General features: G+C 41.7%; 1 protein-coding gene across 6 annotated transcripts in view; it reads right to left on the bottom strand.

Annotated features, from left to right (window-relative positions):
* EYA2 (EYA transcriptional coactivator and phosphatase 2) overlaps positions 1-16448 on the bottom strand; it is an 88025-nt gene that overhangs the window by 48808 nt on the left and 22769 nt on the right. For all 6 annotated transcript variants that reach the window (XM_069033929.1, XM_069033928.1, XM_069033926.1 and 3 more), the window contains exon 2: positions 779-897. In XM_069033929.1, the coding sequence (XP_068890030.1) occupies positions 779-887 (109 nt within the window). In that variant the 5' untranslated portion in view covers positions 888-897. The remainder of the gene's footprint in view (positions 1-778; positions 898-16448) is intronic.

Raw genomic sequence — 16448 nt, 5'->3', positions numbered from 1 at the left:
GCAAACAATAGCTGGGATTGTACCAGCAAGAACTAGTTCAGCTGCATCACTTGCCAATAATTTTTTTAGCAGATTTAACATTCTTCTGTTTCCTTCACTTGAACAGTATGATGGGGCGGGGGGGGGGAGAAGGAGGAGAGCAGATAAATTTCCATCAGAGCCTCAACCACTGAAAGAATTTGTCCCTGGTACCTGCCAAATATGAAACTCCAGAGCAGAGGCCAGCAGGGCTAACCATTTGGGGATGGCAGCAGTGATCTCAGAGCGATGCAAACTGGGGCACAGAGCTGCTTTGGCCAGAGGTTTTCTGGCTGCTCAACACATTTCTGGGCCTGGGAGCCCCCAGAGCCCCCACCTTAACAGCAGCACAACCACCAAAGCCCAGGGCTCAGGTCCACACCACCCCTGGGGCTCCAGTGGGTCCAAGCAAAAACTACCAGGTCTACACAAAATATGGTTTACACCTGCAATTTTTCCAGTGGAACAAAAATCTACACATGCACGTGTGTACATGCAGGCACCAACTATACACAGATATATATTTACATATGAACTATTTCTATTCCATTTGCACTCAAGCCATTGTGGAACTAAAGGATTCAATCACAACTGGAGAGTCTACAAAAAAAACCAAAAAACCTCAAAAATCTCAGTTGCTCACTATACTGTAGAACTAATTGCCAGAAGCAGAGGCGTTGCAGTGGCCATCTCCCTTTAGTTACATGTATACATATATGCTATGTTAAAGCAGCAAACAGTAAGCAGAAGAGCAGCCTACCTTCTATGTCATCTGGAGCCGTGGCATAAATGTGAGAAAGGTTAAGCTTCAGTCTGTCAGGGCACTCTCTATTTACAGTCAGACTGGGTGATATCACTAGATCTAGCATTTCCTTATACCTGAAGGAAAACAAAGGAAAAATACAATTTATTCATTAATTATGCATGCTTACTAATGATTCAATTTTTTTTCCCTAAGAGTATAAATATTAAAGCTGATTACCTAAACCCAGGCTTCATATAAATTCCACATAATAACATTCACTAAAGTTTTCATCAAAGGGAAATGCTGAATTAAAATGCAGTACTTGCTTCCTTGGAGATTACACCCATCTGATTAATGATTTCCTTTTCTTCCTGGATTTTGCCATACAAAAACTAAATTCCTGATCTCTCATATGCCATCAAAGCAAGAATACACACACCAATGTCCAGCGAGGCTGCAGAACAGACTATTACAGGCTGAAAATGAAGCTGAGGGCAGTTAAGACCATTATCTACTCTTACAAGGCAATGATGTTAGTACTGGTGATGGGATCAGTTTACCAGGGGACACCCACACCAGGCACCCAGCTACAATGTCCTGGCCATTAGGTGGCAGTGATACAAGGACAGTCCCTTCCACACAAGCAACCTTATCTGATGCAACTAAACTTGCAGCTTTTGGTTCAAGCCCAGAACAGATGATGAACAGAGAACTCTAGGGTTCCATGCCCTTCTTCGCTTTCCATGGCCACACAGAGCACAGCCTTACTTCAGTTCCCTGGAAGTCACTGGGTGGAATTAGGACTATTAGGGGAAAGCATAACTGTGCTCTTAGACAGAGCAAGAGCAGCTGGGGCAGAGGGAATAGGGTGGTGAGTAGATCCAGGGCACCTGGCTGCAGCCTGCTCAGGCTCCCCTTCCCTCATCACTGAAGTGCCGCCTGCCAAGGCAGCTGGCACATCCCTGCTCCCAGGCTGGCACCTTCCTGAGCTGGACTATACAGGCAGTAGGTGGTATGGCAGCAACTGGCTGGAAACAACCCACAGCACACCTAAAACATCGTGAAGTTAGAGAAAGCAGCACATAAACCTGAAATCTTCAGGCTTCTGCAATACCAATCTATGTGCTCCTGGGAAAGGCCAAGAGGTTTGCTTTGATTTTCTGTTTAAATACCACTGTATGGCTTTACCAGCTTTGAGAAACAGAAAACCACATACCTTTTTATCTGAACCTCCCCAATTCCTTTTACAAAGCCTGCAAGTCCCTGTGGGGGAGGGCAAGTATTGTTAAGAACAGGCACAAACCAGATCAAGTATTGCACCTGTAACTATACAGCACAGACTGAAGCTAAGTTCATTTTCACTTTCTCACCTAACAGCTGCCCAGACAGAAAAAGCATGAACCCTCTGTGAATTCAAAGGACTACCAAAAATAGGTATGAAGAGGCATAACCATGTACAGTGTCCACAACCCCAGTCCTCCTTTCTCCAGGTGGTATCAGGGATCTGTCTGCCTCCTTTGGAAATCCACATGGGTGTGTGCATTCTCATCACCAACACAGCCTCAAGTCCAGAGGCTGGTAAAGGCTTCCCAAATATGTGCCATGAAGGAGACCTTATGAATGACCAGGGTGGTAGAAATGCAGTACTCTGGATCCAACACTTGCATCATTCCTGGTCCCCAAGTGCTACCTGCTACAGATTTGCTAAGGAAACAAGACCAGCATAAAAATCAGTGTTGCTCTGCAGCAGTATCTTTGTTGCTAGTGGGTCTCAAAGGGTTCCACCTTCAGAGGTGTCCCCATAAGAGGAGCACAAGTGCCTCCCTCCCTTCCTGCCTTACAGACAAACTGGAAATGCAGATGCAGAGGGGCCATCAATTGTGTCCACAGCCAGTGGCCGTGCCACCAACCGCGTGGAAATGCAACAAGGAGTCAGATGGCGTTCAAGGATACAAAAAACAGTCCTCAGGTGTAAAAAATCCTACCCAAGGGACACAGTCCAGTGAGAGAGCTGAAACAACAATCCATAACTCCTCACTTAACTCGGAACACAGCTCATGAGAGGTTTCACTCAGCCCTCACAGCACTGGAGGAAGTTATGCTCTATCTGGCACCGAAGCACAGACTGTAGGGCAGTAAGGGATGGTCACAGCCCTTCTTCTGCACACTGAGCTTATGCCAGAGCTTTTCCTCCTGACATGCCTCATCTCACTCTTTTGCTGGCACAGCCAGGCTGCCACAGAGAAAACGCTCAGGAAGAACTTTGTGTTGCTTCTCACTGGGCTGGAACAACGTGTCACCTACAAGCTATGGCTCCTATGGCTCTCTGAAAAGCAGCAGGGTGGGAAGGTGTTTTTTTCCCAGAGGAATTAGTTTATTTAAATCCACTGGCACCCAGTCAAATTTTGTTTGCGTGGCTGAGAAGCAGGGTTCCATTTTATATAAGCTTTTCCCTTCCACCCTAAGCACCATCTCATTTCTTTTCTCCTTACTTCCTTGGTGTTATAGCTGAACTGAGGGAAAGCACTGCTGTCCCAGATCCTGTCAAGCTGGGGTTGTTCCACCTTGTTTCTCAGATAACACATGCCCTTCAGCTTAATCCAAACCCCCATCACTCATGACACTGCCCAGGCTGTTGCCAAGTGAACAGGAGCAGATGTTTGAAGGGAAATGATCTTTTATAGTGATTAATGCACTTTAATTACATCATTGTTAGGGATTTCATTAGCTACCCTCTCTGCCTGATGATTTTCCTACTGGTTTTGTTCTGTTCACTTTTGTATTCACAAAGCCACATCATATTTTCCTGTATTTCTTCTATAACATTTTTCTTTAGAGTATATATTAGTTGCATGTACAAACAGGTAACTTTTCACAGAACTGCCTGTCTGGTTGTGCATGTCATGTATGTGTGCTGTTAATGCCTTTGCCCGTTTTGCACGCACCATTTACTGATTTAGTCATGTGCATTTCTTGCCTATGGACTTCCTGACAAGAGTTTCTGAAATTCCAGTTTTAATGATGGCAAGCTACAGAAAATAGTCAAATAATGGAACAGGGCTGGTATTTAACACAGTAAATGACATGCTGGAGTGCAACTGATGAAAATATCAGGTCTTTGTTTTCTTTTTAGAGCAAAAACATTTTCTGGCTTAAGCAGTGTACAGTAAATCAGTAATAAAGTTTGCTGAATATGAGCTTTTATTAAAACCAGTGATGGCAGCATCTAGCATGCAGGGCTGACAGACATCTGGAAGAGCTTTTGGCTTCTATAATTAAGAAGAACCTTGTGTGAATTTGTTGCTCAGCTTTTCCATTAGAATCCCCTACTCAAACCCCAGTATTTGCCCTGAAAGTTAGCCCACAAAATCTCTGCCAAAAACAAAAACTTTTTTCTAACCTTTAGGAAGGAAAAAATAGAAATAGAGGTATTTTTTTCAGTCATGATGAAGCCAGGAATGCCAGATCAAACAATTTAAGGTTTCAGATTTTTGACTGAGATGCTGGGGCAACTGGGAAATCACATACTCTTTTACAGTGATGTTTTGAAGGCAGTGATTCCAGATCCCAAGTCAAGACAGTCAAATGTGTGCTGAAGATCAAACTCCTGAGTGATAACATCTCTCTCCAGCAAAGTACTCAAAGATGGGTGTAAGTGCCATGCCAAGGAGGGACCCGGTGTGCAGACTGAGTCTGCAAGGTGATGAGAACTGCAGGGATCGTATTTTGAAAGGATGGAACAGGAAACCACCATGGCATTGCGGGCAGATGGAACCACACCACAGCTCTGCCCAGCGCAGCTGACAAGCCAGAAGGCACCAGCAACAGACGAAGGAGTCTCCTTCCAAAGCTTGCAGCTCTGCTGCACAGGGATAACTTCAATCCTCTCTCAGTCTGCCCTCACTCATTTTTAGCATCCTCCCCACAACGCACTAAACGCATCTCAGGACCACGGGCGCTTCCATCCTCACTGTGGAGGCAGTGGACTTGTGCCTGGCAGTCTGCACTTTTCACTCATCTCTACTCCGTTTCTAGGGTGAGAAGACAGAATTCTGGCTTCAATATGGACATGAATGGTAGAAAAAACGTTCAAAGGAGAACTTTCAGGGCATTTTCATTAAATAAGACACCTGAGCAGTATGAGGTACCAGGGTAAACGCAACGGCCAAGTGATTAAGAGATTTCAGAGGGAATATGTGCAATGAAGAGCAGAGCATTTTCCCCAAAATGAACAGCAGTCTGCAGGAGGGCATTTGAGCAACAGAAAGGACAGTTGGGAGTAAAAGACACTTCGGGGGGGGAAAGCTGGCATGGCTGTGGGAAAAAAGGAGAATGAGCTCTGCATCTGTCATCAGTGAAGGAGCTGAAGAGTTAGGAGCCCTGCAGGTGAAAAAGAACTCCTCCCCTTGAGTAAAAGCTGCCAGATCCTACAGTGGAAAAGACAAGTACTTCAAGGGAGTGAGAAACTGCAAAAAGTTTGTCCATGAGGGGAGAGGTAAATATAGAAATTATGCTCCCTGCAAAAATCCCATGCAATTATCTTCTCAAGAATTTTTACTTGTGTCTGGATGGAGGCCAAACACAAGCTTAAACCACCAGATCTTCCTAAACATATGCATATGCCAACACAGAGCCCTAGGCAGGAGTGGTACAAGCCAAGTCCTCTGTTTTCAGCTTTGCTGGGAAGGGGAGGAGTAGAGACAGAGATTGCAGCTGAATTCTAAGAGTAACATTTTTGTCTTGCCTCCATGACTTTATCTGGTTTTAATTAGTTGATCAACTGCTTTCATCTTTCTATTCTCCTAAAAAATGGTGCAGACTGCTAAGAAGTACTTTATGACACCAGTGCTACTCATCATTAAAAAGACAACAGTCTGATTCCCCAGTTTATTTCAGAAGTGAATCACATACAAAAAAATCTGAAGATGGTTTTCTCACCCTCTGATTCAGAGAAAACAAACAAAACCCATCCTAGTCCTAAAAAGTTTGGGTTTAATTCATTCCTAGGAAATACAAGATTAATTTTTTTCCCCATATGGATAAAATTTTCAAAAGCACCTGCTATGTCTCATTAATTTTCATTGGGAATTAAGACTTCTACTGTTTTAACTCCATGGGAAGCTTAGTAGCTTAGGCAGCGTTGCCAGGACTTTTGGTTGCAAAATTCTGCTCCCAATTTTACTTTGCTCCTGTACAAAAATAAAGGAATCATTCATAAGCAAAGAAAACAGTATTATCTTGCAGCCACCTTCCACATGGTATAATCATAGGGAATCTCCCACACTGAAGACTTTGGCTACTTCTATCCACACATTTCAAAAGCAGAGGAAAGTAATTTCATTTCCTCTGTCAGTACATTCCTCCCCACACTGTTTGGACGCTCTTCTCTCGATCTATAATAGATTCTTTGTTCCATTTCAAAAACTCAAAAATGCTTCAGCAGGTGAAAACCACGATCCTCTTTTCTCTTTTATAATGAGTCTTAGTTCATCCACAAGTACATCTGATAGATGTATGCAGGAAAAGCCTGAACAGGCATGAAGTGAAACCTGGGCTGGCACTAATGCTCGTGGCCAAGACTGACAGTACAGCCTCGATGACAAGATATCCTTTCAAGGTGACCTGCAGGGCAGATGCCTCAGGCTGTTTATATTCCTGAGAGCTGCTTTTTACTGATGTAATTGCACAATAAAAGCAGCAGTACTTGTCTGGATTTATCATTGCCCAGCCTGTTTCAGACACAAAAGAAAGAGAACTCCTTAGTACAGCTGTAGCACAGCCCCTGGGGTGAGGATACAGAGCTGCATTAGCTTCCAGCACTTATTATCTCAGGCTAAGGATGAAAACAAGAGAAACGAGACAAAAGTTACTGTGATAGATAAGGAAAATAATGGTGCGGGTTAACATTAAGATTTTCAAATTCCTTTGTTTTTTAAAAAAAAAGTGTTAATTCTAAACAAGCTTAAGAAAAATAACTGAGAAAAAATAACAAAATAGACCAATTATTTCACACTTCTGAAACCACTATTGTTTAAAAATAACCAGAGTATTCCATCGGCTTTAAAATCTTTCCCCACATGGTTTCTGTGTTTTGTCTTTTTTTTTTTTTTTAATGAGACAGTCTTTTTTATCAAGATTTTACTTTCACTGGAAGTTTTCTGTCTTGCTCTAACCCATAGACCAGAGAGTAAAAAAGCAGATGAAAATTCCTGTCTCATGAATTTTTTGGGCCAAATTCACTTTTCTTTTCTTTTTTTTTTTGAAAGGAAAGTCAGCCTTAAGATTTTTGAGTGCTTGGAACTGGCACAAGTAATTGCATGCCTTGTTTCCCTGGAAGTCCTGAATTTCCAGAAGCATTGACTTGGTTTCACCAGGCTTCATCACCTGCTATTGCAGTCTGCTTTTCAATGATTTTTCTTTAAATACACTGTTTCTTTTTTGTCTCAGACCTGTTAGTTAAAAAAAAAAAAAAGTACGATGTCTTCATAGAAATAAATGTAAATAAATTCCTCCTCCTAGCTAGACTTCACTACTGGCTTCTCCAGGTGCTCTTTTTCTGATCCTCCCCTGCAGACACAGAAGAGACGGAGATGAAAAAGGGGGATGAGCTGGGCTGTGATCCCCCTGCATCTCCCGTGATTAACACGGGAAGAGATGGAAGGAAGACAGAGCAGGGGAAGCAGCAGCATTTTCTGGCTGAGCAGTCCACAGTAAAGGGGATTCAGTGCACGAGACAAGGCACCTTCACCATTCATTCTGAAAGCACACTCTAAGAGGCAGCTTGAAAATCTGAGTGAGCTCCTGATGGGGTTCACACCACAGAGTTTCAACCTGGCAGCCTGACCAGAAATACATCACGACACTGGCTAAAATTCATTTCAACAACAGTATTTCACTTATTCTAAGTCAAAATGAGAAAGCAGAATTTTTCACAATGCCTTTTTTTTTTGGGTCTATTGGCCCTATTTGCTAAGTGGAGCAACACTTATTTGCCAAAGCATAAAATTACTCAGCTCTCTTACTGTGAACAAGCAAGTACCAAACAGATCAGGCTACACTGATAAAGAAACACTATGAGCTTACAGCCTACAGTGATTTAAAATATAAAATTGTATGTGTATGCATACATACAAATGTACATAAATAATCTCTTTCGGCTTCCACATTCCTCTTTGACATTCACAAGCTTTTTAATTTCATCACACCTCTTCCAATTCAGATCCCCCAGGCGTGCAAGGGCTGCATGTGACTGCAGAAAACCACTCCAGCAGCTCCAGCTGCAGAACTGGGGCCCATAATACAAAATAACTGATTCCAGAGTTGGAGCTTTCCAAACCAAGGGCTGCAGAGTCCAGCCCATGACACTTGGCACTATTTAGGCACCTCTTTCCACTTTGAAGAACTACACTTTTTACTCCTTCTCCTCAGAATCACAAGGGCTAAAACCACACATAAATATAAATATAAATATAAATATAAATATAAATATAAATATAAATATAAATATAAATATAAATATAAATATAAATATATAAATATATAAATATAAATATAAATATGCAATTGGAGTTTATTCCCCTCACTCAGTTTTCTGCTTTCTCCTCACATGTCGTGGTGAGTAAAGAGCAGCATCTATGTTTGGACATGAAACTCTGGTCTTACCAGCAAAAAACTCATTCTTGGGTCTGTGTGTTTGCAGGGCCTTATTTTGTAAAACATTTGCATCAACACACTGTAACGTAAAGCAATTACATAAGCAAAATTAAGCATCCAGACAGTACTTCAGCTCTACCATACCTGGATGAAGCAGAGACAATAAAGCACAAACATCACAGAAAAAAAAAAATCTGCTTCAAAAAGTGGTGGAAAATCACAAATAGAAAACAGAGCTTTCCTCGCCTACCTGCGGAGCCTTGGGCACACCTGCCCAGATGCCAGTGGCATGAGAGAAACTACTTTTAGGCCGTAATTTTTGTAAAACTAACTATTCAATGTGGCAAGTAATAACTTCCCTGAAACTCTATTTAATGCAGCAGGACAAGACAAATCACAAGTTGCATAGGGCTTGGGAGGGAAAGCACCTCACACAACTGGAGCTGCAGGGCAACAGGAATTCTATCACTGCACAGTTTAATGCAGTCAAAATTGGCCATCAGCTGGAACGAGTGCCAAGGGGAAACATTTTCCAGGGAGTTTAGAATATTTATGCCACACACATCCTAACAAAAACCTCCTCATTCAAAAGGTAGTGATGCATCATTCATGAAGCTGCCCCAACCCTCAGAGTGAGAGCAACCTGGTCGAGTGGAAGCTGTCCCTGCCCATCGCAGGGAGGTTGGAACAAGATGATCTTTAAGGTCCCTTCCAACCCAAGCCATTCTATGATTCTATGAAGTTCCCACAGAAGAATCAATGTATTAGACAATACTTGCTCATGCCACTTGAGAAGTAATACTCATTAAAATCCACAGGTAATCATGTGCAGGAGAAAGTGGTGCTCACTCACACAGGAACAGTTCTCACAGAGGACACAATGAGATTAATTCTGTCATAGAGAAATAGCAGATCAAACCCTGGTCTGAGACTCAGAAAATCAGGGCTTTTCTCCCTACTCTGCCCCTGGTAACTCAGCTGATTCCTAGGCAAGTCCTTTGTGCCACCACTGTGCTTCCTGACCTTTGTGTGTCTTCCCTAGAGAAGCTGCAGGACAAGTGTTCCTCTTCTATGCATGTGAAGCATTCACCAGTGCAATGGTGACCTACTCTCTGTGAGACCTCCAGGCACTGCAGTACTAAATAAATAGCAATAACAAAATATATATATATATATATTTAAAAAATAAAATTTTCCCTAGGGCTGCAGTTTATCTTGAAGTAACACAGGGCAGCTCCTACTGAGTTATTCCAATCACTATGACATTGGGCAAGTTTCTCAGGACTGTGTTAAGGCCTCTGTAAAACTGGGAACTACAGTATAAATTGCCAATTAAGCTCTTTTTAGGGGCTGAAAAGTGCTCTGAAATCTTTAGGTGAAATCTGTTATACTGCTGTAGTATCGATATCCATGCCAATGAATAATGACCAACGTGAACATGAGACAGCCAAGAAGGAGGCGAGGCACGAGAGCTGTCCTTCAGGGCATGTTCTCTCACTATTTTTGGTCCAAAAGCTCTCCATTCCCAGACTATGAGAATATCTTCACCATTTTGATTTACTTCTCAAACCTGTCAGAGTCCTGCAATGGCTCCAGCAACCCACTAAGAAAGGTAGGGCTGCCCCTTTACAACAGGCCTGTGTCAGCACCTCTGTTCTCAGCCTGTAAAGGAGGAGCACTTGGGGAATAATAATTCAGAAAGAGCTATGGGAAAAGAACTATGAAATGTAAGTTAGCAAAAGGACTTTGGATGTGAGGGAAAAGTCTAGCATAACAGCACAGGTGAGGCTGGAGTGAGAATGACGTACTCTCTCCTTGGTTAAATCCCTCAAGTCAGACTTTCTCCGAGCAGAAAAAGACTGTTGTGCATGTAGAAGGTTGGAAGAATCTCTGATTGCCTCGTTTTCCTTATCAATAAAAGAGCAGTGATGGTGATAAGATTATGGCACTTCTGAATAGAACTGCTCTGTTAGTGCTGCCATTTATGGAAACACCAGATACACAAAGTTTAGACCATTCTGTGATCAACAGTGAATCTGTGGCTGGGTCATTTTCAAACATGGTGAGTCAAACTAGCTAATCCCCGTAATAGAACAAGAGCTACCCCCTCCTTTTGATGCTGCTTAACACACTCTTCTCCATAAATGCTATAGGCAAAGCTTGTCCAGCACTACTGCAGCTGCTACGAGGGCACTGCACATGCAGGAGCTCATTCAGTACCATTTAACCCTGAAGCTGCTTCCCAAATGCATGGCCTGGATGAAGAAATCCAGCTGTACTCTGATAGACTTTCCCTGTTTAGATATGAAGTAAGTCAGATTAGCAGTCTGGTTTTAGTGAATATTGTGGTTACATAAATCAAATCCACAACCTTCTATTATTCCCTTGAACACAATCCTTTCTCTTTGAGAAGAGCAGAAGATAGTCCTGGAAGAGTGGCTATCATCCAGCTGAACTTCAAGAAGTTATCCTTCCCTGCTCTTCTTCATGGATATAACTAAAGCCACCTCTTCCCTCCATTTTTGACTCTTAAAAAAATAAAAATCAAATGTCATTATGAATAATATTTCTGTAGTGAAAGGTGGTTAACCTCACCAATAGGAATACTGAAATGTCAATTTTTTTGTTCCTGTATCTAAAACTGGAAGGCTCAAAAGGGATACTCTGAATCAACAGATTGGCTGACAATGGCAGGTTATAGATGAAATTTCTCATTTTAAAGAGCTACAGCACAACAGCAGTGAGCACAGTAGCACAATGTAATTGCTACTTATCTTGGGGATGTTAGGAGAAAAAAGGACAATAATCAAAAGCAATGCTTGAGCAAACTGCACTTTAATTTGTTACACATACCAATTAATAGTGTGGAAACAGCCAAGGGGAAAAGGAATCTACTCAGAGCAAATGCTCACAATGTTTTCCTTGATACTAACTCCATTAATAATTTGTTTCTGTGGGTATTTGAAAGTCAGGCTAAAATAACAATATGTGAATAACAAATGGGACAGCGTGATTCACGTTGTATGTTCAGGTGGGCCAAGGTCTGATTTCCCAAGTGTTTTGGTGTGGCAATAGGCTGAAGCTTTTTTCTTTAAGCCCAGGTGAAAGTTAACCGGGGCCCAAGTTCCCAAAGCTGTTGGCTGTTAGGTTTATTTTCAAGACAGAGGGAAGGAATTTTTGCAGGGATAACCGGAGGATATTATTAAACAAAGAGGAGTCACAGAGATCCTGCCATCCAGTCACTGATACTCTGCAGGACAGCATGGTAGTGAAAACCCCATATAAAACAAATGCACCAACCCAATGCCATGCACACAAATGTCCCTGTTTTCCTTTGCAAAGTCTGATCTGATGAAGAAAAACACTTCCTGAAAGTGCCATTTTATGATATTAAACAGACCTCAAATGACTTAACAAAGTACAGAGGGACACTAACATTTGAACTGCAGGAGTTTTGTTTTCCATCTTGTTTTTCCCCACTGTGAATATTGCATTTGAATAACTGAAATTTTTAAAATCTCTTTTCCTCCTTTCACCATGACGTAATGCAACTGTTGCACAAGAATAACAATGTAGAGCTACTGCTGCTGCTGAAGCCAAGTTTGGCACCAAGAGAGATTAGGGTTGGCACCAAACACCATGATCTTTAAAATAAATTTGGCAGCCGTAGCTCTTGCCACTGCTGCCATAAACAGCAGTCAGGGCAGTAAATGGAAAAGTGCTGAAAGAGACCATGAGTTTGTTACTGGAAGAAAGATGCCCATTAGCCAACCACTTAATCTAACACCTTCTCATATATGAAAAGTAAAGAGTTTTACAATGGCATGTCAAAATTAGCAGCAGTAGCAGGGACCAAAGTGTAACATAACAGTGCCTTTCATCTGTCCATCACACCAAACTGAGCCACAAAAGCCACCAGCCAGCTACCTGTCAGCCAGGAGAATCAACATGCACAACTGCAAGTTCCACTAGATTATTCAAAGAAAAATACTTAATCTGTACAAGAGCACATCTGTCTCAACAAATTTCTCTTTCCAGTACTTTTCAGTTATGCTTTCCCAGGAGGACATTTGCTCCTACTCAGTGATGCTGGAACACTTCTCTGGAAAGAGAGACATATGTGTGTTTTTCTTCTTTAAATGCAGATGGAACAGAAGAGAAATGCAAGGTTTCCTCACTGTATCCCTCCTGGCTTGAACTGAAAGAGCGTGGGCTGATTTTCTCTGCTCTATAAAAAGGGTCTGATGATTTGTGATATGGACATCTGCCTGCAACTGGACAGACACCACCAGCTTATGTCACAGAGACAACTAGACAGCTGTGTAATAGCAGCATCTTTCAATTGCTACTTAATTTGTTTAAAAACAACCCCTCATTACTTCGCAGAAAAACTCCGTAATCCATCCCAAATTTCACTAAATGTAAGAATTCTTTAAGCACCAACTCTCAAATAAGGGACCGCCTTCACCTGTCAGATAAAAGCCAGAAGCACATGTGGTGCTGTAGCAGCTTTTTGCCACTTGGTTAGCACTAAAACACATAAGAACATTCAAGGAAGATTTCAAGCAATTCATCTGATCCTCAGTAGTAACTTAGATCAATAGTACCCAGCACTCCTAATGGGATAGCCAACATGGTGTTTGTGTACAGAGGCACACAGAAGTTACAGACTCCTTTTGCAGCTTACTATGGAACAGATGAAAAGCAAGAATTGGTTTAGAGGTGAAAACTTTTTTCTCCACTCCCAAAAATCAAGCAAAATGAAGAAAATAGGATCTGATTACTATGACCTAACTTTTTTTCCTGATGGCGTAAAATTCTTCAAAAATCCTGTCAGATCCAAAAACAAAGGGCAACTTTCAATGACCACAAACCATGGCATCTTTTATTAGAAGATTTTTACAGCTTCAGTGACAAAACTAGCATGTTAAAGTCCACTTTGTTTCTCGAAAGAGCACTTTCCTCCTATCATATTATACACCACTAACCCTTGGGATCACCAGTCCAACTCTCAAGAAGCTACTCTGGGACACAGCTCATCACCTCTGAGGCCACCTGTCAACAGCAACCACTCCAGCCCAGTTTGGGACTGCTGGGAACAAGAGAGTTCTGGGATCCAAACCAGCAAGAGGCAACTGTGTCATTCACAGGACTGCAGGGCAGCTCGAGATAATTCCTTGCAGGTACAGAAAATAGTAGCTACCTAGAGTTCTTTCAGATAATCTAAGAAAAAAGAGTTTTATCACCTATACAGATTAAGAAATCCAGCTGCAAGTAAAAATCAACTTTCACTGCTTGAATATTTGAGATGTGAAAGCTATCGTGTGCCATTGAGAAGGCAACTGCCTTAGACTTAAAACTCAGATTTGATGTGCAATTTCCCTAGCTTAAAGGCAAATTCCTCTCGCACTCATGGGACTTCAAAGGCCCTCACCCTTTCACAGCCCAGAAGAGCTGCCTGACAGCCTGGTTCAACAGTGGATGTGTTTCCTGACATTGGATTAACTTCAGCTCATCACCTTCAGTGTAGCTTCTCTCTGACACTTTTATGGAATAACTTCCACCACAGACAAAAGAAACAAAGTAATTTCCTCCCTCCAGCTACTACAGGATGGAACAGATATGTCCAATTCACTCACAAGCAGCATGCAAAGATGCTCTTGATGACTCCAGCTGTTTGCAGCAATGAGCTAACAGAAAATAACAAAATAAAATCAACAGTGCAAAATATATAATGGAGTGCTTGGCTTCCAAAAGAAATACAGCAGCTCACCTCTTTTTCCCCTTCACAGAAAATCTGATAATTCTAGTGAAAAACAAGGGAAAAGGAGACTGTGCCTAACTTCAGATTGTGTTTTGATTTTTATTTTTAATTGGTGCATATACAGGAGTAATACAAAAACTGGAGCAAAGGTATCTCAACTCAAGCAAGTTACAGTTCTACATTAATTTCCCTCAAACACTAATTAGAGAGCCATCTGAAAATACTAACACAAAGAGAACTGCTATTAGAAAAACAATTTACCTTTTTCTCTTGAGTGAAATTGTAAGAAATGGCAAATTTGATGCCATGGTCCAGTGGCCAGGGCTCTTTTAAGAGAGACTTGGATCCAGTCTTTTGTCAGCCACAGGTTTCCTTTCACCAGAGTAGTTTACAAAGCCAACCCCTATTTAACTGGCTTGCCTCTATTCCCTTCTCTGTAAAACAGGGATTTCTGCATTTTTCCACTTCTGAGCATGCTAAGCTCAAAATTATGACGACAATGTGCTGCACTCAGGTAAGTCAGCACAGGGATATGAGGGAGAAAAATACATAAACAACAAAGACAGAAAAGCAGCTGAACACCTATGAAAAATGCCATGAAACCAGATGTATTTCTGACTTTTGCTTTCCACTTCAGAACCTTTCTCTGCTCTTGTGCCCGTGAAGGGAGCAGGCACTGCCTGCAGTTGTCAGAATCAAACAGAAGCTTAAGTCTCACATTCCTATTCCTTCCTAGACCACATAATATCCCTCCTCATTCCAGCACCCAACTTCTGCATGGTTAAATTCTCCCTTTAATTCACATTTTGCCTGTGTAACTCTTCTGTCCCAGTCACTTCACTCCAGTTGGTCTGTTCCTATCTGGAGCAATAGGTGCCAGGTTTGTGCATCTTCTGTTCACACATGTCCTGCTGTGGCTCACATGAAGCATGACCAATGTGCTAACCCCTGGACAGCTGCTGGTTTTACAGGCTGTCACCACAAAGACTGCCTGTGTGCCTGCTTGGAGGGTTTTGATTCTTTAGGAGCCCAGCAACTGAATTCATTCAGTTCAGCTGCAAATTTAAGCACAGAATTGAAATGCCACAATTAAGACAACCAGCCTTGCTTAGTTCAGCTTCTAATAACAAACTAGCACTGGGGGATCATCTCATGTCTTAAAATCCTGCACCCTACACTTCTAACACAGTTCCTGAAGGTTAAAAGGGTGCATTTTCAGCAATAGGTATTGCACAGTAAATGGGTGTAAAGATTCCAAACTGCAAGGTCTCACAGGAGAGGACAACATGTGCTAGAACCTCTACCTCCTAAACTCATCTAGGAACTACTTCCTTAGTGTTCGTGTGCCAGGGGGGTGAAAGCTAAGAAAGACAAAAATAAGTGAGAAAATAACACAAAACATAAGAATATGTGACACAAAGCTCCTGGGACGTGGGCCTGAGAAAAGCCTTTTGAAATGCTATGGAGTACTACTGAAAAACACAATTTCTGTAACCTTTCTGTGCACTGGATTAAAAAAAACCCAAACAAAACCCACAAAAACTTTCAGTACAATTTCTAAACAAACAAAACAAGTTTCTGCTAGAATTACACTCCACCTATTTCCCTCTAATTCTTGTGGACTGCCCACAAGAACTCAAGTTTCTGGCTTGTTGGAGAGAAGTTAACAACATCTAATTGAAAAAGGCAATGTTTTTTTCGTCCTGTTACATACCATTTTGCCAGTAAATATGTGGGACAGATAATTTGAAAAGCACGTGCACACACCATAAGCAAAAGTCCAAGTTTTAAGAGCAACAGCCTGACAGTGAAAGCTGTAAGAGTTAAGATTTTTCTCAAAGCTAAGCATACATTTTTCCACGCAAGCAGCTGAATCACAGATATTTTAAAGAGTAGTTTATTAAGCACAATATAGCTTATCTCCTACTCAGCTCCATAAAATGCTGTACAAAGCATTAAAAAGCATTTAAATCTGGAACTTGCTGGCATCCACTGGCACAGCAGAAGAATTGAGAGAACTAATCTAACAACTGTCTGGAAACACAGCAGATTTATACTGAGGGATTAGTCATTAACTGTAGTTATCTGACTTATACCAGAACACTGAATGAGCAGTGGTGGTCTCTAGACTAATGCAATGCAACCCCCAAAATACAGTCCTGGCTCCAGGATGCTAAAATTAATTGCTTTGCTTCTAAGTGGAAGCATTCCAGTCTGCTTAATAAAAAAGTGGAGTCAAAGAAAAAAGCCAAATAAAGGCTATATACA

This window comes from Aphelocoma coerulescens, chromosome 20 (assembly GCF_041296385.1).
Source record: "Aphelocoma coerulescens isolate FSJ_1873_10779 chromosome 20, UR_Acoe_1.0, whole genome shotgun sequence".
NCBI lineage: Eukaryota > Metazoa > Chordata > Aves > Passeriformes > Corvidae > Aphelocoma > Aphelocoma coerulescens.
This window is presented reverse-complemented; position numbering and strand designations above follow the sequence as displayed.